Source organism: Bos taurus, chromosome 17 (genome assembly GCF_002263795.3).
Source record: "Bos taurus isolate L1 Dominette 01449 registration number 42190680 breed Hereford chromosome 17, ARS-UCD2.0, whole genome shotgun sequence".
Classification (NCBI taxonomy): Eukaryota; Metazoa; Chordata; class Mammalia; order Artiodactyla; family Bovidae; genus Bos; species Bos taurus.
This window is the reverse complement of record NC_037344.1, coordinates 67653060-67679608: the sequence shown is the minus strand read 5'-3', so window position 1 is coordinate 67679608 and position 26549 is coordinate 67653060. Positions and strand designations below refer to the sequence as shown.

Below are 26549 nucleotides of genomic sequence, written 5' to 3'. Positions count from 1 at the left end.
GTGTACTACCATGTTATAGAGAAATGTATTCTTCAGAAGATGTTTTAAAAAAAGTTCAAATTCAAACAATGAAAAACAGGTTAGGAACATTAAAGTACAGCATTTAAAAGTACACATTAAATTGAAGGCATAGTGTTTGGGAGCACTTGTACTAAGTAATAGATTATACTGTACATGTAAGCAAACACTTAATTTTATGTATCATTACATATTATATACATTTATTTTTTGTTATATTTTTTGTTATGAATGTACATATGTACCTATGAGCATAATTTATCTTATTACTCATTTGAGCCATGGAAGAGGAGGAAGTTTAGGTTATTATTGAGTTCATTGATGTTTTAGAATTGTAAATAGAATGTTGGAAGAAAAAACTTAAAGGTCCTTCATTGCTTCCGGGGTACTTGAAGGGTGAATAGCTTACTGTTTCACATGTTTAGTCTTTGAGTGTTTTTACTTTAACCCTATCTTAGTCAGTTCGGACTGAAATAACAAAATACTGCAGACTGGGTGGCTTAGATCACATTTATTTTTCACAGTTCTGGAGGCTGGAAAGTTCAGGATCAAGGTAATGGCACATTTGGTATCTGGTAAGGGCTGATTTCCTGGCTGTCTTCTTGCTGTGCCTGGTCTCATGTGGTAGAAGGGAAGAGGGAGCACTCTGGAGACACTTTTATAAGGGCACTAATCCCACTCTTGAGGGGTGCACTCTCACCCTAATTGTGCCTAATCACTTCCCCAAGCCTCACCTCCAGATACCATCACACTGTGATTAGGTTTCAGCTTACTAATTTTGGAGTGACACACACATTCAGTCTAGCAAACTCTCTGAGATGAGAAGAATGTACACTCACTAAGGACAAAATACTAACAATTTTAACCAAAGGATGTAAGCACTTTGGTCATTAGTTACATTTTTATTACTGCTAAAATGTTACAAACCCTTCCTATTATAAAGTTATTGTAGGTAGCAGTCAAGAAGTTTTATATTCTTTGCTTCTAGACTGCGAGCACCTTGAGTCCAAGTCCTATCTTTATTTCTTTTTATTTGTGATACACATCACAGTACCTGGTTCTGTGGATTTTTAGAGAATGTTAATTCAAGTAGTATGGAAGGAATGAAAACATACTTATAACCTCCTTGCATTTCTATTATTTGTGAGATTACTTAGTAGCATGTGTGGAATAATCACGGAAGATTCTTTGTAGTAAATACGAACTAAGTATTTGTATTTACTATATTTGTAGTAACAACAAATATATATACAACACTTTAAAATCTAGGCATTCCACTTCTAGTCCAGTGTATTAACTAGCTCCTTGCAAGTCTTTCTTCTTGGCTAAAGCTTCAGGTTAAAGCCATTGTTCTCAGGGCATAGGGGCTCTCAAAAGTCAGTCCATATTGCCTTTCCTTCTCTGTTGCATAACAGTGACCAGAATGTAGGTATATACATGAAGAGTGCTGAAACAGGGAGTATATTATCTGAGGTTGGCTGGGCTCAATCCTAAGTGACCCAGATTTGTCCCTTTCCCAGATGCTGTTGCTTCCTATGAAACCTATGATAGTAAGAGAAGAATTAGGTCACATCAGTTTTCTTTAAGTTTAGTAAACAGCGGTAAAACTCAGTGCTTCTTGATCTTTCCTTTGGGAGAGACTGACACAGAATCCTATGGCAGGGGAGGGGGGCTGGTGGCGGGAGGTGGGTTGCTACATCTCCCAAGACTTGTTGGTACCAACTTCTTTTAGTCGGGGGGTTCAGATTTTGTCTGGGAGCCTTACAGCAGTGAGTTTCCCAGTTGCTAACGGTCTTACGTGGAGCAAGAGGGAGGAGTGAATAAAGCAGTGACAGGAATTGAATGCTGTTATATTGAATAATGAAATGTTTGAAATATTTATTTGGCTCTCCTTATGTTCTGTTAGTCTGTAATTATATATTCTTGTTTTCCTCATTAATTAATAATCAAAATAGCTTACTTTATTAAGTATTTACTCTATGTCAGGCACTGTGCTGACAACTCTACGCTTTTAATAGAAAATATTGTGACGTTGGGTTGGGGATTCTGGAAGGACATAAGGAAGGATCAAGGGAGATCTTTGAGCCTTCTCACCTTTACCTCTTTTCAAAATCTTCTAAGGAAGGGAAACCGAGACTCTGGGCAGCATGATCGAGTCATACCTTTCCTCATCTAGTTTCTGAGTGTCCTAAGAAAGCATAACATGTATGTGTTGTGCTGTGCTTAGCTGCCTGGTCATGTCCGACTCTTTGCGACCCCATAGACTGTGGCCCACCAGGCTCCTCTGTCCATGGGAATTCTCCAGGCAAGAATACTGGAGTGGATTGCAATGTATTCCTCCAGGGGATCTTCCCAACCCAGGGATCCAACCCAGGTCTCCCGCATTGCAGGCAGTTCTTTACTGTCTGTGCCACCAGGGAAGCCCAAGAATACTGGAGTCGGTAGCCTATCCATTCTCCGGGGGCCTTCCAGAGCCAGGAATTGAATCAGGGTCTGTTGCATTGCAGGTGGATTCTTTACCAGCTGAGTTCCCAGGGAAACAACTCCTTTGTTTATTTGATGTCATAACTTTTCCATTAACATTGAACCCACTAAGGAGTAAATATATCATACTTTTCTGAGACTTCATTTGGGAGATAGGAAAATGAGTTATTTTCTCAGTGAAATAATGAATGATATGCTTTGATTTAAACAGATAAAAAATTATCAAAATTCATTGAGACTAATTAAATTTTTTATGTTTTTTCTCTAGTTTGAGATTTAATTGACTTATAGCACTATGTTAATAGTTTAAGATATATAGCATAATGATTTGACTTATATATATTGTGAAATGATTATCACAATAGATTTTTGTATTTCTTAAAATATATACCTGAAATCATTAGCCACAGACTTATTTGGTCTCTCTTCATAAATAATAGTTTATAAATATTTCATGTATGTATTTACATATACGTGTGTGCTGTGCTGTGCTAAGTTGCTTCAGTTCTGTGCGGCCTCATGGACTGTAGTCTGCCAGGCTCCTCTGTCCATGGGATTCTCCAGGCAAGAATACTGGAGTGGGTTGTGATGCCCTCCTCCAGGGGATCTTCATGACCTAGGGATCAAATCCCTATCTCTTTCATCTCCTGCATTGGCAGGCAGGTTCTTTACTACTAGCGCCGCCTGGGAAGCCCATATATACATACACACACATATATAAATTTTTAAATTTAGCTTTAATGTAGCATTTCTAGAATTATATAAACTATAGTTATTTTTAGTTGGAATGTGGTACATGTTGCCTCTTGGATTATAGAAATTACCTAAAATGTTAGATGAAAAGGGTAGTAAAAAATGTGTATAAACACATTAAAGATTAAAAAGTGACTGAGTCCACTGAAAGGAAGTGATCTTATGAATTAGTGATGATAGTGCATTTACAGGTTATTGTCTTACTGGAGTCTGAGTTTTAACAGCTGCTGGTAGTTTAAATTAATAGAAGTCTGAATAGACCATAGTAATTTGAGTATTCATTCTGTTTATGGATTGTTTCTTAATAGAAACACTGAATAGTATTGCTTATCTTAAATTACCTCAAAGCATAGTTGTAAAAATGAAATAAGGTAAGTAATTATGTTTTATAAACATGAAAGATGCTCTCTCATAGTGTGTGTACATAATATAAAATTATAAAATTATGTATTACATTTGAATAGTAGTTTTAGAAGTTGTTTGAAACTTCATTTAGAGCCCATAAATACAATTTGTTGCAATTGAAAAGGATATTGGACAAAAAAGTTACATTTGTGTTACAAGCGTAGAGTATTGTGGAAGTATTTAAATAGGCCAAGTATTTTGGAAGCAGATGTCATATAAGCAATGAATGCATTAATAATATGTCAGTTTTATGTGTTATTTAATCAGGTTCTAAGTCCTTTGCTGGTTATATACTTGTAACACTTTGATCATTTACTTGATTTTACTCTGTGTTCGAAAATAAACTATAAGTTCTTACGATCATTATGAAGTTTAAATATTTTATTAATTTTCTGGCCCTTTCTGTAATTAGCTGGAAGGAGGAATGTTTTCTTATATTCACAGTTGATAATACCAGTTTTTAAACTAATCCAATTAAACGATGCAAACAACAGCAATCTTATTTTGTTTCTAAGCAAAGCACATTTATTTTAAATAATGGTTTTAAAATACTATGTCTGAAACACCACATTAAATGTAGCCATGTTGTGTTACTCATTATTACAATTATCTTAATACTCATCACATGCTGATATATATTCCTTTAATTAATGAGGAGAAAACAAAATAAGTGAAATTGGAGTGTCTCTCATTTGTCTTGCACTGTACCAGATACTTTGGTAAGATGTAAAGAAATCTCCAAACCCCTGTTCTTGAGGAGCTTATGCTATTAAATTGGGATAAAAGGTTTTTAAAATCATCAAAAAAAAAAGGTAAAATATTATATACTATGTGAATAAGTACCAAAGAATGTGATAAAATTAATATGTTCTAGAAGTGAAAAAATGAAAGTTTTAAATATAATTTTCCTGAAAGAAGTACGCTTACATTTTATGATGTTCAGAGAAGTCAAATTTGATTACAAACTCTTTACTAGGTTTCTGAACTGAGATCACATCAATCTTAGTTCTGCCGACCTGTTGTTCTAGTTAAGAATCCTCCTCAGCCTGGTGGAGCCTAGTGTATAAGTAATACATGCATTATCTTTTATTTATTTCCAGGCATACTTCCGACAGGGTGTTGCCCTCCAGTACCTCGGACGTCATGCCGATGCCCTGGCAGCCTTTGCGTCTGGGTTGGCTCAGGACCCCAAGAGTCTCCAGCTTCTGGTGGGGATGGTAGAAGCAGCCATGAAATCTCCCATGAGAGGTAAATATGATAAAAGTATTTGGTCCAACACTAATTTAAGTCAGAACATTTCTAATCTTTGAAGATTTTTGACTCAGGCATTGAGAATTGATAGGTTATCACATTACCTAAGGTTGTATATTTTAGACAGAGGACAATTGGAAATCACTGTCAATAGCTGATGTTATGAGGCACAGAGGGACGGTGGTAAGGCCACTTGTCTGGAACTTTGTGGACCTAGATTATATTTTGAATTTTTCATTAACTAACTCTACAGCTTCTCTGGATTTTAGGGTTATGTAAAGAATCCTTATGTTTTTTGTAGTTGTCAGATTCTGTACCTCTAAAACAAAACACCTCTAGCAGTAAATTGATCTGCTCAGGTGGACCAGTATGCCATCTGGAAATAAACAAATGAGAGAAGACATTAGACATTTCTTAAGAGGAAATATGGATCTAACTGTAGGCTTTGTCTAACATTTTTCAGAAGAACATTAAAAGATTATGTTGAATTAAAAGGAAAGAGAAAAATAAGTAGATATGTGGTTTTTACCTGTATTACTTCTGTGTTATATCAATTGGTATTCTGGAACAATAGATTGAAAATAGTACTCTGAAGGTTGGAGATGTTCTAAGGCTCAGATCAGATTGACTTCTGTTTGAGGAACATAGATTTTTGTGGAAAGAATTTTTGGGAGGATTGGGCTAAAAGTGTATATCTTTGTGGAATGATGGAGACACTAAGGCAGGTTGATGCTAATGATGTCCCACACTAACTAGATGATGTCAAGCAGAACTCTGTTTTTGTCTCTGACATGGTATATTTTTGAGTGAACCTAAAAACGTGGATGGCAGTATCATTAGGTAATTTATTTAATTTTGAAAATATTTGCAGCATTAGATAATTTTAATATACTGGCTAGTTTGATACTTGGCTCAAAATATTTATGTGCTAAGTAAAAGTTTGATGAACTAAATGGTACTCATATGGTTTCTGAGGAATTCATAGCTATAAAAAATACTTTCCTGAAAGCAAAGATTTCATGTTTTAGAAAAAAAGTGGTAAGGAAACCTCTCTTCTTGCGATTTTATAACCCCATACAAAGCTGAGTCTTTGTTGCAGGAACCTAATGGCTTCTCCCACTGGGGGACCTGCTGTTAATAAACTCTGACTTAGAGCAGACGCACTTTGGAGCGCCAGGAGTGGGAAGGGAGGGAGGGGAGATGGACAGCAACAACGAAAATCAATCTCTCTCTCTTCTTTCTGTTTTTCTAGTGTTTTCTCATTCTCTCCCTGTATTCCTCTGCAGGTAATTTACATAGATCATTTTTTATTTAGTTCATGATATTCCTTTATTGTGAAGTATTTCTGCTACTACCTTTAGAACACTGGAGTGAATGTGTTGAGATCAGCAGAATCATACTTACCAGTTTGCCTTTGAAGCAAATCTATTTATTTAGATAAATGTAAAAAAATCTTCTCTGCACTGCAAGAATTAGCTCAGTGCTACTGTCCCCCTTAGGGTTTTCTGTGCTATGTTCTTTCCCATCTTACAGAGTGACCTAAGGGTGACCCTGGAGAAAGCTGCATCTTACAGGTGCCTGGAGCACTTCAATATTTTCTTCTTTATCCTTAAAATGACTTATGTCATTTATTTTTGGCATTGCCTTTACCACTGTATCTATTCCAGGTGGGCTTTTCTTATCAACATTGTATAGAAAGACTGTTGCTTTACACAGTATTGTTCTGTTTATCATTGCACATCTTAATGACCTCTCTTTTTGTCATATGGTTATAATTCACAAAATCTGTCATTATTTGCTGCCCATGTTTTGCCCACTGTTTATTTTAATCTCCTGCGGTGTTCTCAGTTTTTGCCATTGTTGAGTAGCTGTGCGGTCCAGGATGCTTTACGTGTAGGTCTGATCTGTGTGTCCATTATTTTTATTTTGAAATGAATCTGAAATGCAACATGGAGACTCCCTTGTCCAAGTGCTTCTGTAAGCAAACAAAGCTACCCCTATGTGCATAGCATTCTTGTCATTTGGCCTTTGGGGGAAGTTTCAAGGTTTTTTTTTTTTTTTAAAGCTAGGGATAATATACCCTTGTTCCCAATAACTACATTCTATTAATCCACAATGAAACTTCCTTGATTTTTTAAAATGTTGTTCCCTATTTTGGTAATTACATTGTCTTTTTTACTTTATTTTTGTGGTTTCATTCATGCTCACCAACCAGATATCAGATGATCTACTTTTCTTGTAAATATATTTATATCACTGTATGTAATGTATTTCCCTTAAATCATTTATGAAAATACACAAATATAAGTATTAATATAAAGTGAGACTTTTTCATGACTCTCAAATTGTCCTTTTACTATTTTCCATTTTTCTTTTTTAGATCGTCTTGCAGCAATTTCAGTTCATTATATCTTATAAATGTTTATGCAGATTTGGATGGTGTCGCATAGTCCTGCTGCCAACCACAGATTTAATAATACAATTACAACGTGAGATTGAGTTTACCTTTATTTGTTCCTCTAAAGACAGCAGGGCTGCTTCTTGCTGAGGGTTCTCTTGTGTATATTTTCTCCCCTCTTGTTAATTTGGTAATCTAAAGACTATTACATTTATGGGCTATCACCTGTCGTGGTGTTTCTTTCAGCTCCAGAGGATCCAGGAAGCTGATTTTTATGATGTACTGGTGGAAAATGGCTTGAATGTATATAAGCTTTTCTCTCATAGTCATATTTGGGGTCACCTTTTATTTACCTGATTGTCCACCCTTGATAACTCTTTTCGTCTGATTTTCTTTTAGAAGGCGGTCACTTTTCATAGATGGCCTGTTTCTGAAATGTTGAAAAGAAAACAGAACTGACTTCTCCTGAAAAGACTGGGACTCTGATCCCAGCACTGCCATCTGCTATCCTATTGACCGGGCAAGGTTCTTCCTTTGCCTGCCCCTCGGTTGGTATCTGTAAAAGGGGCGTGGTAATGAGTAGCTCGTACTGTTGTTTTGAGAATCAAGCCATGGCACTTAAAGGCAGGCCCCTGTGGGACACCTGTGCCCTGCGGTGCGGTGCGCCGCTTCTCTTGGGGAGAGGAGTCGCGGTGGTGATGAGCTTCCTCTTGTCTTTGTGCTGTGGATGTGGAACAAACACTGCATGGCACACATGACCCTCTTGCTAAGCACTCGGTTCCTGGAAAACTGCCTTTTGCCTGAGTCTTAGTATATTTTTATCTAAAAGGTCTGGGAAAACCTAAAGTGATCCTTGATTCTTTTGCTTTGTCTTCTGTGAAGCAGTAGAACCCAGTGTCCTGGCTACCTTAAAGAAGTGTGCCAGGACTTAACAATCTTTAAGATGAATTTTCCTTACTTTACTTTCCACTCACTCTGACTACCATGTCTTCTGCCTTATTTCTTTAGAAGGTCTTTGAATCCTTTTGGAATGAAGTAGCATATAAATAAATCCATATGTGAACCCAGAAAAATATGAAATGACTTAGCTAAACGTGTCAGTTTTTTTTTTTTTTCTTTTTCTTTTTCTTTTTTTGAGCAGGGTTAAGTTTTCCTTTTAGTATGAACCAAAGCTTTTTTTTTTTTCCCAATTGTGGTAAAATGTACATAACATCAAATTGACCATTTTTAGTTGTGCAGTTATGTGGTGTTAAGTATACTCACAGGTTGTGCAGCCAGCCCTTCATCTGTCTCCAGATTTTCATCCTCCCCGATTGACACTTTGTACCTGTTTAAACAATAACTCCTCATCCCTCCTCCCCCCACCCCAGCTCCTGGTGACTACCAAGGTGCCTCCCGTAAGTGGAATCACACAGTATTTATCCTTTTTGTGACATGCCTGGTGATCTTTAACTTAGTTTCCTCTATAAGGAATTTGCTTAAGAAAAGATAGAAATTAAAATTAAGTTAATATTATGAACCTTACCTCTACACTTTGTTTACGGCAATACTTTGCTCTCATTACACTTCGCTTGCCTTCTTATGTGTTAGCAGTTGCTGTTCTCTCTGGATCCCTGTTCTGGAGATTCATTCCAAAATTGCTTTTCCCCAGTCTTCTGAATTTGCAGTTCAGTGTTATATTGTATCCAGTAGTAATTGGTAGTGATATCACTAGGTTTTTAGGAAAGTTGAAGCCTTCTTAGTCATGTATGGTAATGAAATGTTATAAGGATAAAATGGAAGGCTCCAGAATGTCTTCTTAGTACCTGGGACAGATTGAAGTCTGCACAATTTCAGTTACCTTAAGAATGATTCATAGGAGACAGTCAGTAGAATATCATCACTTTGGAATAAGGCATTGTACCTATTAATACATTTATTCCTCAATTCTGTAGATTTTAAAATTCTAAATATGTCTTAAATTTATCTCTTGTTTTCCATCTGTTTTGTCATTGCAAATATAGGACTTTTCCTCCAACTGACTTTCCAGGCTTCTTTCCAGTCCCTGCTTTTGCTTTCCTTCCAGAATGAATTTTCTACAATGTAAATGTGATCTGTCATTCTCTTATTCATAATTCTACATTTTCCTTTTTGCCTGCAGGATAAAGGCCAGCTGCTTTAGTATAAAAGATCTTACTTCTTTTATTCTCATCACTAAGATACTCCCACCTAAAACTACCTGCAGTTCCTGGAAAACACTGGTTTCTTGTAGCTCCAGTTTCTGTTCAGACATCACTACCTCCAGAAGGCATTCTCAGACCTACCTGGGACCTGCCTACCTTTCTCCTCAGGGGTCCCATAGCATATCCTACCAGTTCTGAGAAATCTGGATTGAAAGTTGTATCATTATTTTACATAGTATTAAGAAAATCAACTCCAGATGGCTCAGACAGTAAAGTATCTGCTTGCAATGTGGGAGACCTGGGTTTGATCCCTTTGTCAGGAAGATCCCCTGGAGAAGAGCATGGCAACCCACTCCAGTATTCTTGCCTGGAGAATCCCATGAACAGAGGAGCCTGGTGGACTATATAGTCCATGTGATCGCAGAGTCAGACACGGCTGAGCGACTAACACTTCACTTTTACTTATAGACATAGAGATGGACTTCCCTGGTGGCTCAAATGGTAAAGAATTTGCCTGCAATGCAGGAGACCTGAGTTCGATCCCTGGGTTGGGACGATCCCCTGGAGGCGGGCATGGCAACCCACTCTGTTATTCTTGCCTGGAGAATCCCCAGGGACAGAGAAGCCCCGTGGGCTACAGTTCATGGGGTCACAAAGAGTCGAACAGATTGACCAACTAAGCACAGCACAGATATAGAAATAACCAGCCATTGTAAGGCACCATTGAGTTCATGGATTGTCGCTGTTGTTTAGTCGCTTCAATCGTGTCTGACTCTTCGTGACCCTGTGGACTGTAGCCTGCCAGGCTCCTCTGTCCATGGGATTTCCCAGGCAAGAATATTGGAGTAGATTATTAATTCCTTCTCCAGGGGATCTTCTCTACCCAGGGATTGAACCCACATCTCCTGCATTGGCAGGCAGATTCTATACCATTGAGCTACTAAGGAACTGCGAGTTCATGGATAATAAATCTCAAATTCACAGATGTTAATAGGTGAATAAATATGCAGTACTGATGAAATAAATATAGCATATCTTTTAACTGGGTATGATTATTTGCCTGTTACTAGCTTCTATTTAATACTACGTTCCTTCAGGTTTTTCAAGTGTGAGGAAATAAGACTTGGTTTATCTTAAATTCTTAAAGCCTTTACATTTTGAAAGCACATAACTATAGTGTTCAGTGATTGTTGCAAAGTACTTTTACATTCTTATGAAGTTGTTTTGACATTGGATATTTTATGTATTTTGCATAATTTCTGTAAAGAAACATATCTTTACAGGCTGCCAAATCTCTGTTCCATCTAGCCTGAGAAAAGCACACAATTAGTCCTTTTGCTAACAGCCTAAGTTTATTGTAGAATAGGAATTAGAATTGTAGAATAGTAGAGTTGGGATGAAACCTTATAGATCACCTAATCCAGCCTATACAGTTGTTTTTTTTTTTTTTAATCTTTATTGAATTTGTTATATCATTGCTTTTGTTTTATGTTTTGGTTTTTTGGCTGCAAGGCATTTGGAATCTTAGCTCCCTGACCAGGGATTGAACCCACATCCCCTTCCCAGTAGCCTCTCAGTACCTTTCTTCTCCACTTAAAATCAGCTCTAATTGATTTCTTGTGTGAACAACTAAGACTGTTGTGTGGTATGGTATCAGAGAGCCTGAACCTGAATCCTGCAGTGGGTTCTTGGCATGGCTGTGTCCCAAGCTGTCTGCCCTTGCATGCACTTAAGTACTCAGATTCTTCATTTCTAAAATAAAAGGTGGTTTCAAGTTCTTTTCAGCTCTAAAATTGTTATTTTTGCTCCTGCTGATTGGCCAGTGGTGTGCTAATATGCTCATCACTGGCTGCCAAGTCCAGCAGGTACCACCAAAATTCTGCTCCCAGTTGTTTGAGTATGGCGTTGTTCTTCTCCTGTTCCAGCAATTCCTGGGTTCTTTGCCTGTGTTTAACCCTGTTGGTTCTCAAGTGTTTACTGGTATTGTGCGCTGCTTGCATCTTGACAGGTGTAAAAATGTTCTTTGTTCTCTGTTTAGTGATCTGATTGAAGGGAAAAAAATGCTCTAGGCACCAGTAGGTTTCGAGGTTTCCGTGGTAATGTTGATTCAGACGAGAGCTCCTTAGTGAGTGGAGATTTGAAGTCATAAATTACATTTTAATGCAGTACTGTTGGCCAAGAGATTCACAATTTAAAGAGACCAACCTTTTAATAGTTTTTTTTTTTTTTTTTTTTTTAACATAGGCACAGTGGAATAACTAAGAAACAGTTTTTCAGGGAAGCTAACAACTTAAGTGTTGTAAGTGCTGCCTCACTGTAGGGTTATAGTCATTAGCTCTGCGATTGTCTTTGGAAAAAAGAAAAGAGGAAGAAGGAGCTTAAAGGTCATCCACTTTGAAACCTAGCTTCGGATGGAAAGAATCTCCTTGTGGCTTCCTGACCCCTAATCTATGTCCTTTCCACCATATGAAAATAAAACAAGCTAAACATTACTTTGTCTTTCATCTTACCTTAGTAAACTCAGATGATTTCTTGATGGTTTCATTTGTCACCACAACAGAAATTGATAGTACTTTTTTATATGGTCATGCTAGTCTCAGGAACAGCAGGGTACACTGGGTTGTCCGTGAAGATGATGGCTATTTGTTGAGAGAGCTGCTTTTGTATCTTCTAGGGAAAAAGGTGGAAAGAGTTTATTAATCAGTCATTCAGATTCAGGTTTAACAAACATTTCATTCATTGAATGCCAGATGTGTTAGGAGCTTTCACCTATATAGAAATGGTTTATAATAAAGTATTAAACAGTCCTATAATGGTCTTCAGATTTAGCTGGGAAAATATTTTAAAAATTAACACACGTGAAGCATCTCTAAAAAGGTTAAGGGCCAAACTGCAATACTAACTATAAAAATAAATCAGAAGTTTAGATCCAAGGATTAATGTGAGCTGGAGGACCTGGGGATAGTACAGGCATACCTCATATTACTGCATTTCACTTTATTGTGCTTCACAGATATTGTTTCTTTTTCTTTTTTTTTTTTAACAAATGGAAGGTCTGCGTCAACCCTGCATCAAGTGAGTCTATTGATGCCATTTTTCCAACAGCATTTGCTCACTTCATGTCTCTGTGTCACATTTTGACAATTCTTGCAATATTTCAAACTTTTTCATTATTATTGTATTTGTTCTGGTGGTCTGTGATCTGTTAATTTTGATGTTGCTATTGGATCACTGAAGGCTCAAGATGATGGTTAGCATTTTTTTTAGCAATAAAGTATTTTTAATTCATGGGATTTTTTAGACACAGTGCCATTGCACACCTAATAGGTGACAGTATAGTGTGGACATAACTTTGATACGCATGGAAGCCAAACACTGCGTGCGATGTGGTTTATTGTGACATTTGCTCTATTGCAGTGGTCTGGAGGCAGACCCACAGCATCTCTGAGGTCTGCTTGGATATGTAGCAGTGGGACTTGAGTGATGTACCTGTGGTACTTTGAGAGGGCAGCAGGTCAGAGAAGAGAGAACTATTCAGGGAAAGTGATGGGTCCTAATCAAAGAAAGACCAGCAGAGAGGAAGAGTGTGGCGTATGCCTGGAGATTGAAGTAAGGAAATTGCTGGACTGACCTTGGTGTTATCCAGTCATGTGAAGTGACAGTGAGGCTGTAGCTGGATGAAAAGCTTGAAGAGTTTGTACCTGAAATGGACCTTAGGAAGTTTGAGAAACCGTTGTTTCTAGTGCGTATTAGAAAGGGTTGTTTTGTGTATTCTCCTACATTCTCTGTTTTCTTTTGTTTTTCTTCAGACTCCCTCGAACCCACTTATCAGCAGCTTCAGAAAATGAAACTGGACAAGAGCCCCTTTGTGGTTGTCTCTGTGGTTGGACAGGAGCTCCTGACAGCTGGCCATCACGGGGCCTCTGTGGTTGTCTTAGAAGCCGCTCTGAAGATTGGCACCTGCAGCCTCAAGCTGAGAGGTTCCGTTTTCTCTGCACTGAGCAGTGCTTACTGGTCTCTCGGGAACACAGAGAAGAGCACTGGATACATGCAGCAGGACTTGGATGTAGCCAAGACCTTAGGTAGAGTTATGTTTTTCTCCTTTATTTGAGTGCAGAAAGGAAATGAAGAAAACGGATTAACCTGACATGAATGGGATTGAAATGTGCAATGAAAACATGTGCAGTGAAAAGTGATTCTACCTCTAGAACATTCCGTGTTTTAGAGTACTCAAGTCTTCAGGGCTTTTCATTTAACAAGATATCAGTGTTCCAAAAGGACAAAAGATATGGATGAACATGCACATTGCCTTCTCAGATATATGGGCTCACTGATTTAATATCTCAAATGGTAGTATTTGTGGGATCTTTCACTTAAATTTACATTTTTGCCTACAAGAATGTGCCATCATTTTGTTGGAGTAGACAGTGCAGAGCAGTGGTTTAGAGTGTGAACTGAGGAACCAAGCTGCTGAGTTTAGAATCTTGACTCTGCTACTTACTGGCTGTGTGACTTTTGGCAAGTTGCCCAACCTCTCTGTGCTGCCGTTTCCTCATTTAAAAAAAAAAAGTGGTTTATGATAATCATCACATTTGATTATTTAAGGACTTGGAAGATTGCAGTAAGAGAAGAGATGTGGTGAGTCTACTGTTGACATACTTGTAAAAAAGCAACATATAATAGGTTTGGAGTCAAGTGACTGAACCAACCAACAAGATCATGGTTGTTCAGAACCAAGGCAATGACCTCTCATTTCCAGGAAACTTATGTCCCTGGCTGCAGTTATATGTTATAACATCAATAACGGTTGTTCAGAAGTTTAACTTCTAGGACCATAACTTCCCACATGGAGTCTTTTAGAGAAAGAAAAAAAAAAAAAAAGGCAAATGAAATTATAACTAGTAAACCTGTGGCTTTCAAATTAAGATGGCCTTTATATATTATAAATAATGCTGTAACTTAGAGAAATATTCTCTTTTTTTTTTTTTTTAAACCCAATTCAGGTGACCAGACAGGAGAATGCCGAGCTCATGGGAACCTGGGCTCTGCATTCTTCTCCAAAGGAAATTACCGGGAGGCTCTCACTAACCACAGGCATCAGTTGGTGCTTGCCATGAAACTCAAGGATCGAGAGGTAGGAAGTTTACCTGAAGACCAAAACCAGTTTGTTTGAAACATGAGATATTTTTCTTTTTTGATGCTCAAAATGTTTTAATTATCTTAATATATTACTTTCAGAAGTTGATAATCATTGCTTCTAGCTTTCATCAACAAAGAGGTGTTGGACATCTGTCACATACAGGGCTTGGGGATATAGAGATAAATGAGACTTGGCTTCTGACCTCAGGATCTAGTAGCTTGTCAGGTGCAGTGTTCTTATGCTCTTCACATGTGCTGTGGATATGTGTAAAACTAGCCAAAAGCTGTATCAGTATGATATATCCATTAAATTAAGGAAGCACACATTATGCTTTGTCAGGGATGGAGTAGTATTGCTACGAATCCTTCACACTGTTTCTTTGGTGGATTTTAACTCTGGTGATAGAGACATATTCAGTCTCATCAAGAGAGCTGAATTGTAATGACAGAGAAATATCACCTTAGTCTTTTCTAGATAAATGAAATGTAAAATTCTTAGAGACTTGATGTCTAGTAGATGCTCATGATGGTCCCTGCAGAGTGGAAAGAGGGTGGGGTTTGGCGGGAGACAGACCCAGATTTGACTGCCTGCTCCAATTCATCCTGGCTTGGGAATTTTGGGGAAGTTGTTGTTTAACTTCTCTTTGCCTCTTATTTCTCATTCAGAAAATGATGATTCCATTCATTCTGTACACAGTTGTGATAGGATTATAAATAATATATGTAAAGTACCTAACATGGTACCTGGAATTCCATAAATGGTAATAGTAATATAATATTATAAATGAGAAAGAGAAGGTTAATAGCTGAGGCAACAATAAATTTATGAATTAATCTATATGGTGGGAAATAAGTTCAGTTACATTTGTATCTTAGAATTTCACTGTAGGACATTATGGAGATTAATTATATTATTTAAATGACCCAGGATCTTCATTTCTCTAGAACACAGTCAGGTATTAGAAAGGAACGGTAAAGAAAAAAGCCTTTACTTCAGTGGCATGCTCGAGTCTCCCCTTGGGAATGCTGGACTTCTACAAAGTCTCTCTCATCCATGAGTGTCAGATAAAAGCCTTGGAAAGCTACCAAGGGCTGTGACGTTTTGGCAGTTTTATTCCCAAGAGAGTTGCCTACACACTTTTCTCTTTGCCTATTTACTCTTAGTTTACAAGTAATCCTTATAAGCCAGATGATCTGATTTCTTGATGTTAAAAGGATGAAAAACAGGGCTCAGCTTTCTAGAGACAAATATACTGATAGCATTAAGAAGTTAAGGCAGGTTTAAAAACTAAAATAGCATAGGTATCTAGATAGGGCCATTTAGTGTAGGGACAGATAGCTGTAAGTATGTCAAGAGCTGGGTTTATACCCTGTTTTCCTAACCTTTGAGGTGTATATGTTAGCCAAATTACTGGATAGATTAGAAAGACTTTTAATTAGGGGCAGAGGGTTGTGATAGGTATTAAAAAAGGAAAGCATCCTAATTCACTGCCAAGATTCTGTCCTTCCAGAGGAGGCAGGAAGTGATATAGACTTGAGGAAACTCTGTGAAACAGGCAGAACTCAAGCTGGCCTCTGAGAGAGATGTAGAAATTGGCGTATGAGGTCTAAAACAGGTATTTTCCACCATTCTATTATATATATCATGTATATAGTCACAGATTCTTGGTTTTTAAAATATGTAATATATATTTGTTATATCTAATTACATAAATATTATACATGAAAATATTTTCCTCTTAATGTTAAACATTTCTTCATTTTATTAAATGGTCTTCATTTTATTAAATGAAGGTCTTTTATCATCATGCATTTAATCTATCTCCCTACTGTTATACAGGCTTCCCAGGTGGTACTAGTGGTATAGAACCCACCTGCCAATGCAGGAGACATAAAAGACACGGGTTCAAGCCCTGGGTCGGGAAGATTCCCTGGAGGGCATGGCAGCCCACTCCCGTATTCTCCCCTGGACAGAGGAGCCTGATGGGCTACAGTACAGTCCATCGGATTGCAACGAGTCAGACATGACTGAAGTGATCGCACACACGCACTGTTACACGTTTAGTTTGTTTCAAATTTTTGGGTATTGTAAAATCCAGAAAAACATGTTTGTAGATCAGTCTTTGAACATATCTTTCATTATTTCCTTTGGTTAAATGGACTTAGAACATTAAGACTTCTGATATGGATTGCTAAATTCCTCTCAGAAGGGCTGTGTCTATTTCAGTTCTACAAACAGTGGATAAAAGCTAACAATAGGCATTATTGTTAAAACTAAAAGGTCAGCTTGGTGTTTAAAAGTGGTATGTTATTATTTTGATTTACATTTCTATGCTTGCTATTGGGTTGACTATTTAAAAATTTTCTTTTATAAAGATTTTTAATTTTCAAACTATTTTCTGTTGCAATATTGGTTATTTTATATTGATGTGATTTTGGACATTGCTGTGTCATTCTACTGACCTGTTGGGCAATTTGTGTTCTAGTTTTATTTACTGTTGCTCTATATTTTTCATATACTACAAATCCCATATCATCATTATTATTCTTAATGTCTAGGATATTCTTGTCTCTCCCTCTCCCACCAAATGAATTTTAAAATCATTTTGTCAAATTTTGGAGACTCTCCTATTGTGGTATTTACTGAAACTTTATTAAATTTACATGTTATGGATAACTTGATGTAGTTAATAGTTGATCTTCTATTTAAGAGCCTGGTTTATTCTGTCATTTACTCTTTTATACCCCTCACTGATCTACACTTTTGGAGAGTAGATATTTAATATATACTGTTGGAAATGGGATACTTTTTCATTGTGTCTTTCCTAAAAATTAGTTACTAATGGCATATAGAAAAGGTGTTTACTTTGCAGATTTTATAAGTGACCATGCAAAAATTCTCTCATCATAGCTCATGGTTTTTTGTTGATTTCCTTAGATTTTCTTGTAATGCAGACTTTTTGCAAATAATGACAGTTTTGTGCATTTCTATCCTTATGTTATACCCCTACTTTTTCTTTTCTTTTAGTTATTGCCCTGGTTAGAACTTTGAAAACTCTTCCCCCCAAAGCAATCATACCCTTTGAGTATAAAAAGTTTGGAGGATGTACTTTTGAATGATTATCCTACTCTAACATTGTGTCTGTGACCTCGAATTGTATCCTGGTTTTCCTTCTGCATTGTTTTGATATTGAAATAAAGTACGGGAAGCTGCCTTTTGAAGCAGAGATTAACCACTTAAATACTATGACTGGTGAGAAAACCAAGCCGCATCTTTCTGCCTCTTACATCTTTGCTATAATACATTTTAAGGTTTTACCAAGTAAGAAGAAGCAGCCTGAAACCACTGTCCACTTACCTTAAAGAGCAGTATGTTTTTCTTTTGTACAACTGTTCTCAGATACTCAATAGGAGAGAGCAGGCACTTTCATTCTAACTAGCCTTCTATCTATGTTAGCAGTTGCAAAATAAATTTCAGGTAGCCACAGAGACCTTCCTGTGAGCTAATTTTAATTGTCAGAAGAGTGCATGAGTTACATTGTTTTAGAAATGTTATTCTCTATTCAGGAAATCTGATATACACATATGCTGATGACTTGGAAGTTTTTGTTTTATTTTTTATCAGTCTGATTTCTCTCCTGGGCTTCATATTTCTTTATCCAAATACATCCTGGACACCCGTCTTCAGTTTAATATGCCCGACTTAGCCCTCGATCGGTGCTGACTTCTGCTGTCACCATTTGTCCTCTTGCCCAAGCCACCTCACTCGCATGTTTGATTTGTTACTGGGTTCTCTTCTTTCTATAAAAGAAATCTCTTTTCTGGTGCCTTCCTTCTGCCATATCATTTTGTCTGGACTGTTGCAGTAGCCTCCTCTCAGAACTTTCTGTACTTTTTAACAGGTGCTCTCCTCCAAGCAAAGAAGAGAAGGTGTCTACTACCTGAATCTGTGATTGTAGCCTGAAGCTACTGCCATAAGAATTTAACTTTTTCAAGTGTGGTGTAGTGGCCAAGAGTGTGAACTTCGTTATTAGACAGACTTGGGATTGAATGTTGGCTTGGCCACTTATTATTATGTCCCTGAAACTCTTCTAAGTGTGATGGACATGTGAGTTGTTTCCAGTTTTTGGCTGTTATGGAAAAGCTACTATAAATATATATCTTTAGGTAAACATCAGCACTTAACATCTGTTAAATGTTTGGTCATGCATATGTTCAGGTTTATTAAGATTTTTACCAGTTTTCCAAAGTAGTTGTACCAAGTTTTATCATCAGCAATATAAGGGATTGTTGTGTTAGTCACTCAGTCATGTCCAACTCTTTGTGATCCCATAGACTGTAGCCTGCCAGGCTCCTCTGTCCATGAAATTTTCCATGCAAGTATACTGGAGTAGGTTGCCATTTCCTTACTGAGCCACAGTAAGGATTCAAAAAAGCATTATTATGGGTGTTATCATTGTCATGATCATTTAAATGATTCATATGAATGTTGCATATCCTGTATAAGATCAGTTTTTATTGTAGTGTAAAATTGTTTTCCCCCAGATAGTCAGGTAAACTGGACACTGTTAGAAAAAGTATGGTTAGGAGCTCTGCACACCTCTTGTCGCACTGGACTATTTAAGTACTCTAATTTGTGAAATCTGTTTTAACTCTGCCCTGATACTAGTTTCTTCTTTTTCTGAACCATCACTGACAGAGCTCTTTTAGTTACCCTTCTAAAATTCATTTCAGATCAGGTAATTTTCCTGCTTAAAAGCCTTTGACAACTTTTTGTTGCCTTTAAAATAAAGTCCAAATTCCTCCATAATCTTCTTCTTTAACTTTTCTTCAACTGCTCTGTGTGTCAGACACCTTATAATCTGTTCATATAAGTCTATTTGCCATACTTTGTTAAAAGTGCCTTATACTTTATCCTCTGTGTGTTTACTTATTATGGTCCCTCTGCATAGAAGATCTTTTCCTTGACTCCTCAGCAATGTTTTCTGTCATCCAGGTTTGTTTGAATTGTCTCTGCTCACTAAAGCTCTTTCTCAGTTTCTGTTTTTTTCTATCCAATATTATACAAATATTGGTGAAGGCCAGTTTACCAGTCCTTCTTTTTCTTTTTTTTAATGGTTAGTGCCTTCTGTGTCCTGTTTAAGAAAATGTTTGTGTATCCCAAGGTCGTGAAGCTAGTCTCCTGTAAGGCTTTATTGTTTTACCTTTACATTTTGCTCTGCTGCCACCTGGAGTTTACTTTTGTGTTTGGGTTGGCGCAGGTATCAAACTTCAGTCCCCCCATGTGAATACCCAGTTGCCCCAGCACCGTGTATTCACAGGACTGCGCTGGGTGCCACTTTTGTCAGAGACAAGGTGATGTGTGCTATTGATCTCTTTGTCTGTCTTTATGACAGTAGCATATTACTTAATTACTGTAGCTTGTTATTGACTCTAGAAATTCTTATGGCTTTGTTCTTCAAAACTGTTTTGGCCATTCCAGGTTCTTTACATTCATATATATGTTGGGTGGCTCAAGGGTGAAGAATCTGCCTTCAAGTGTAGGAGACACAGGAGATGCAGATTCAATCCCTGGGTCAGGAAGATCCCTTGGAGGAGGAAATGGCAACCCACTCCAGTATTTTTTCCTGGAAAATTTCATGGACAGAGGAGCCTGGTGGGCTATAGTCCATGGGGTCTCAAAGAGTCCAACACGACTGAGTGATTGAGCATACAGCACATAAATATATAAAACATATATATGTCTTAGAATTAGCTTATAGTCCCCCCTCCCTTCACTCAAACATCCTGCTGAAATTTTGATTGGGGTAGCATTGAATCTATAAATATATTTGAATTTCATAGTCCATGGACATGGTATGTTTCTTCATTTATTAGGTCTTGTAAAATCTCTTCCAGCAATGTTTTATAGTTTTCAATATAGAACTATTGTATATCTTTGTTTAGTTTTATCCTTAGGTTTTCTGTGTGTGTGTGTACATGTATGCATGCACACACCTGGGTGTGTTATTGTAAATGATATTGTTACATTTTATTTTTCCCTGGTCCCCCTTTTTCTAGCTGGATGTTCATTGACCCTTGGAATAAGTATGTTTGTTCAGCCATCCATATTCCCATACTGCTTGGTTTTTTGCTATTGTGTTTTTACCATTACATAAGTAATATATGAGTTATTGATGTAAAAGATTAAAACACAATCCATTCTAGAAGTGATCACTGTTACCAGCTTGAAGTGTATTGTTTAGATCTATGCCATCTGCTTTGGTAGCCACTGATACATGTGGCTGTTGAGCATTTACAATGTGTGTGCTTTTAATTGAGATGTGCCATAAATGCAAAATACACACTGGACTTTGAAGGCTTAGAATGAAAAAAGAGTGCTGAGTATTTCATTACTAAGTCTGCATATTGATGGCAATATAGTGATAATATTTTAGATACATTGAGTTAAATAAAATATGTTATAAAAGTTAATTTTATTTTTCTTTTATCTTTTTCTGTGGTTGCTAGAAAGTTTAAATTATTATGTTTGTATTATACACCATGGCTCTAGCTATTTTCTTTTATGGCTTTGTTTTTCTGGATGGGAATATGATACTGTTTTCCAAATGATTTTTTCACTCAATAGTCTTGAACCTCTTTTCATGTTAGAACATACAGATCAACTGTGTTCTTTTGAACTTCTTTGTAGTATATGTATTATGAATGTGCCATTCATCTGCTGGTGGAATGTTCAGGGAGGTTTGTTTTTCCTTTTACAAACATGTCTGCAGGAGAAAAGACCTTTTACAAGTCTTTTTATACACATTTAGGACGAGAGTAGTGTGTGACAAGTGGGATTGCTGGATCAACAGGTATTATACTTTAAGTTAAAAGAGTTTCCCCAATGATCACCGTAAGGGATATTTTAAACCCATTAGCACATAACATTAATTTTTAGATTTTTTTCAAATTGTTTGGCAGACTGTAGCCCTTAGTGATACCTCAGTTATGGTGCCTATTGATTATTTGTTTGTAATATGGTCTTCTGACATTATTAACTGGCAGCTTCTGGGGGGAAAGGAGGATAACTTACTTATATTGATTATCTCATTTATTAATTAATTCATTCAAAGCATGCTTACCACGTGATTACTGGGTGCCCAGTGCTATAATGCCTTTGGGTGTAAAGCTGAATCTGCTATTGCTCCTGCCCTCAAGGAGTGCAAGTCTGGCAGACCTCCTGCAATGTTCCAGCCCCATACTGGTGAATGCTTGTCGCCTGGAGGAAGAGCACTGAGGGTGTGCAGTGGGTACAGTGTGCTCTCTCTTTGGCTCTTGTAAATGCTGGTCTTTGTTCACTCAGATCTGGAGAGGGAACGTTATGAAGCCCAGGAGATTACTGGGTTTAGGAATATTGATACCTAATATTGATACCTTTACTCATTTTTTTTCTTTGCTGTCAGTAACTAAAATCTAAAATACACATTTAATGAGGATACTTTTTATATTTTCATAATGCTTCCCACATTGCTAAGTCACTTCAGTCGTGTCTGACTCTGTGCGACCCCATAGACAGCAGCCCACCAGGCTCCCCCGTCCCTGGGATTCTTCAGGCAAGAACACTGGAGTGGGTTGCCATTTCCTTCTCCAATGCATAAAAGTGAAAGTGAAGTCGCTCAGTTGTGTCCGACTCTGTGCGACCCCATGGACTGCCGCCTACCAGGCTCCTCTGTCCATGGGATTTTCCAGGCAAGAGTACTGGAGTGGGGTGCCATTGCCTTCTCTGGCCTCCCACATTAAAGATCTTTTAAAATGAAATTTCACTGTTTGTGATTTTGAAAATTAAAGGTAAATCGTAATCCTTATCAGTTTATGACACCTGTGGGTTCACAGGAACAGTTAGTGTCTCCCCAGAGAAACCACTTGACTTTGTGAGAAGATTGAGCCTTCTGGATTTCTTTCAGGATGTAACTACAGGAAATTAATTAGATGATTTTTTATGACATCATCCTGAACAGCACTTTCTCTGAAAACAATGCTGTTTTTCTTGGACCTTTTTGCAGACATTTTCTACACTGTGTATATTAGTATATTAGTAGCCCTAATGTGAGATCCATGCAAAGGATTGTGGGGCAGGGGGTGGCATGTGTTTGAGAGAGAGAGACAAAGAAGGAATGCAGAGAGGTAATAATTTTACTTTCAGTAGTACAGGAGAGTAGGTTAAAAGGTGAGAAACATTCCATTTTAGCAGAGAGCCATATCCTCAGAGGGAATATTAAGTTCAGGAGGTGAATGCTTGGCAACCTTGCCAGTGGTGTGTTTATCTTACAGGCTTTTGAGAAACAAATAAGAGTGTTAAGCTGTAACTCAGCAAATCACTGAAGACGGTAGGACTTGGAAAGTGGACGTTTGGTGGAGAATGGAGATAAGACATAAATTTCTTGATTGTGCTCTTTGTGTAAATTGGCTCAGTCAGACCTTTGGGGCCTGTAATGAGTTATTAAAAGCTCTTTTTCTCTTGCTGGCAGAATAGTTATTACATCAAAATAAATGGGCACACCCAGTGAATATGTGTGTGTGTGTATGTAACGTATGATGTGTTTGCAAATCTTTGTGCCCTCAGCTTTTCCATTTTTTCTGGCTATAATTTTTTCAAGTTTGATTTATCATAACTCATCCATTATATTTTTGGTTGTCCTCTTCCAGCTATAGCATTTTGCATTCTCCTTCTCTTCAGGGTAGCAGGAGTTTCAGACTAGAATTGGGAGATCTCAGTTTGAGTCCTGGTTTTGCCACCAGCAGCTATGTATCATGGGCGGACCTCTTCTGGAAACTCTTGGTTGCTGGTTTCTGTAAACAGAAAGATCAGATCAGATGACTTTTAGAGTCATATTGCCCAAGGCAGTAGCCATTAGCCACATATGGTTATTTTAAATTAAGTAGAATTAAATAAAGTAGAAGGATCTTTGGTCTGAGTGGAAGGAGAGAGTGGTGGTATCATCTCTGCATCAGTGAGATTGGGCGTGCTCACCTTGACTACATGGCCAGTGGCCTGTTCTTGCAGCACTGTCTATGGGGAGCCACCTCTTCCTGTATCGCAAAAGGTGATAGAATAGGGCAGGGACTAAGATATCAGATCAGATCAGTCACTCAGTCGTGTCCGACTCTTTGCCACCCCATGAATCACAGCACGCCAGGCCTCCCTGTCCATCACCAACTCCTGGAGTTCACTGAGACTCACGTCCAACGAGCCCGTGATGCCATCCAGCCATCTCATCCTCTGTTGTCCCCTTCTCCTCCTGCCCCCAATCCCTCCCAGCATCAGAGTCTTTTCCAATGAGCCAACTCTTCGCATGAGGTGGTCAAAGTACTGGAGTTTCAGCTTTAGCATCATTCCTTCCAAAGAAATCCCAGGGCTGATCTCCTTCAGAATGGACTGGTTGGATCTCCTTGCAGTCCAAGGGACCCTCAAGAGTCTTCTCCAACACCACAGTTCAAAAGCATCAATTCTTCGGCACTCAGCCTTCTTCACAGTCCAACTCTCACATCCATACATGACCACAGGAAAAACCATAGCCTTGACTAGACGAACCTTTGTTGGCAAAGGAGTGTCTCTGCTTTTGAATATGCTATCTAGGTTGGTCATAACTTTCCTTCCAAGGAGTAAGCGTCTTTGAATTTCATGGCCGCAGTCACCATCTGTAGTGATCTTGGAGCCCCCAAAAATAAAGTCTGACACTGTTTCCACTGTTTCCCCATCTGTTTCCCATGAAGTGATGGGACTAGATGCCATGATCTTCATTTTCTGAATGTTGAGCTTTAAGCCAACTTTTTCACTCTCCTCTTTCACTTTCATTAAGAGGCTCTTTAGTTCCTCTTCACTTTCTGCCATAAGGGTGGTGTCCTCTGCATATCTGAGGTTATTGATATTTCTCCTGGCAATCTTGATTCCAGTTTGTGTTTCTTCCAGTCCAGCGTTTCTCATGTTGTACTCTGCATATAAGTTAAATAAACAGGGTGACAATATACAGCCTTGACGGACTCCTTTTCCTATTTGGAACCAGTCTGTTGTTCCATGTCCAGTTCTAACTGTTGCTTCCTGACCTGCATACAAATTGGGCCCATGAAAAAAGTACTTTATATCATTTACTAAAAATCACCAGATCTAGCCCTCTCTTTTATCTTAAGGAATAGGAAGCCTATAGAAATAAGTGACTTGGCCTAAGATCAACGGTAAATTGCTTAAAGCTGTTATATTTAGGAATAGTTTTTTTTTTTTTTGTCATTGTGTGGCAATTTACTTCTAAAGATCCTAAATTTGTCAAGTATCTTCTGTATAATGATACAATTTGTAGAATGTTAACTGAGTCCTAGTTATTTGAAATCATGATTATCAGCAATAACTAATTATTATTATATATATGTGATTAATGTTTACTATTTCCAAATACATTTCTTATTGCCTTATATAGTATCTTCTTCTCACAAAACCCCAGAGCATGTTTTTAGGTTTCCAGAATGGACTTTTGTATTGCTTGATATAGTTGAGTAACTTCGCAGAGAGACAGGCTCCCTGGGCTATACCAAAAGCCTTTTGCTTGGTTATGCATATACTTCCCATGAGAGCTGAGAGATACAAGTATAAAGAGTCAAAGGACTCAGAGACAGGTAGACTGACATAGTGGAGACTACAGTGCCATGTGAGGGCTGAGAGGAGTGTGAGTGCTGTGGTTCCTGAAGGTCCTCTGTCAGTGTGTGACGCCGAGACGCTGTCCTGACAGGATAGCTGCCAGATTAACTTGCACTTCCTTGATTTTTATCTTTGGCTTTATCTGTTCTAGGGACCATGGAAACTTCAGGAAGTGAAGCAAGTTACTGATCCTGTTGCTCTTTTATAGATGAGAAAATGAACGCTTAAAGAGTATGAGTGATTTTTCTTTAGGCCACACAGACAATTAAGTGTTAGAATCATAGCCTCGAAAGACAACATGAAATGTGTTCTGCTAGAACCCATGGGAATAGAATTTTGGTACGAATCATTCATTACTCCTGGATGAAATGAATTTTTATCCTGGGTGTCCAGTTTTTAAAAAGGTAATTTCCAAAACAAAAACAACAACAAAAACCATGATTTCCTGCAGTCCATTTTAATTTTGTAAGGACATCACTGAGATTTGTTTAATTTTATGTTATTGTGGGTTAGAACAATTAAAATCTGATGAAAATAGATTGTAAATACAATACCCTTCCCCTCCACTGGTACAGATGATCCAAATTAGGAACCCTTTCTTATTTTCAACTTTAGTTCACTATTGGGAGAAAAAAACATCAGTTCTCAAAGCAGTAATCAGAATCTTTTATTCCCCCTGAATAAAAGCAGTTTTCTCTAATTATCATAAAATACATATGAATCTCAAAGTTCTCCTTTTCTACAGAGAAATCACATCCCAAAGAAATCACCATTGAACTACTTGCTGCTTTTATTCCTTAATCTGCATTCTCCTGCAGACTCACTAGCCAGGTGTCTGCTGGTTTCTGGAGGTATAGTACAGCATGTCTTTGGGCCTTTCCTGAAGGATAAGAGGTTGAGAGTCCTAAGAATCTTCTAGTTTTTTTTTTTTTTTACCATTTTGGTCTCCTATAGCACTTCACTAATTAATCATTTAATTCAACTGATTCTATTTAGAATTTGTGGTAATTAGTTAAGCCTCAATTTTTACTTTAACTATATCTTTTAGGAGGTTTTACTAGACAAACCTGGAGAAGGAAATGGCAACCCACTCCAGTACTCTTGCCTGGATAATCCCATGGACGGAGGAGCCTGGTGAGCTACAGTCCATGGGATTGCAATGAGTCGGACACGACTGAGCCACTTCACTTGCACTAGACGTGGGTAATAATGATTACAGGATGAATAAAGCCTTAAGAAAATAAGCATTCCCAAATTCTCCAGAAAT

At 37.8% G+C, this 26549-nt stretch overlaps 1 protein-coding gene across 6 annotated transcripts in view; it reads left to right on the top strand.

Annotated features, from left to right (window-relative positions):
• Window positions 1-26549, top strand: part of TTC28 (tetratricopeptide repeat domain 28) — a 579079-nt gene that overhangs the window by 293418 nt on the left and 259112 nt on the right. For all 6 annotated transcript variants that reach the window (XM_024977806.2, XM_024977805.2, XM_024977808.2 and 3 more), the window contains 3 exons: window positions 4761-4908; window positions 13281-13553; window positions 14475-14605. In XM_024977806.2, coding sequence (XP_024833574.1) covers window positions 4761-4908; window positions 13281-13553; window positions 14475-14605 — 552 coding nt within the window. The remainder of the gene's footprint in view (window positions 1-4760; window positions 4909-13280; window positions 13554-14474; window positions 14606-26549) is intronic.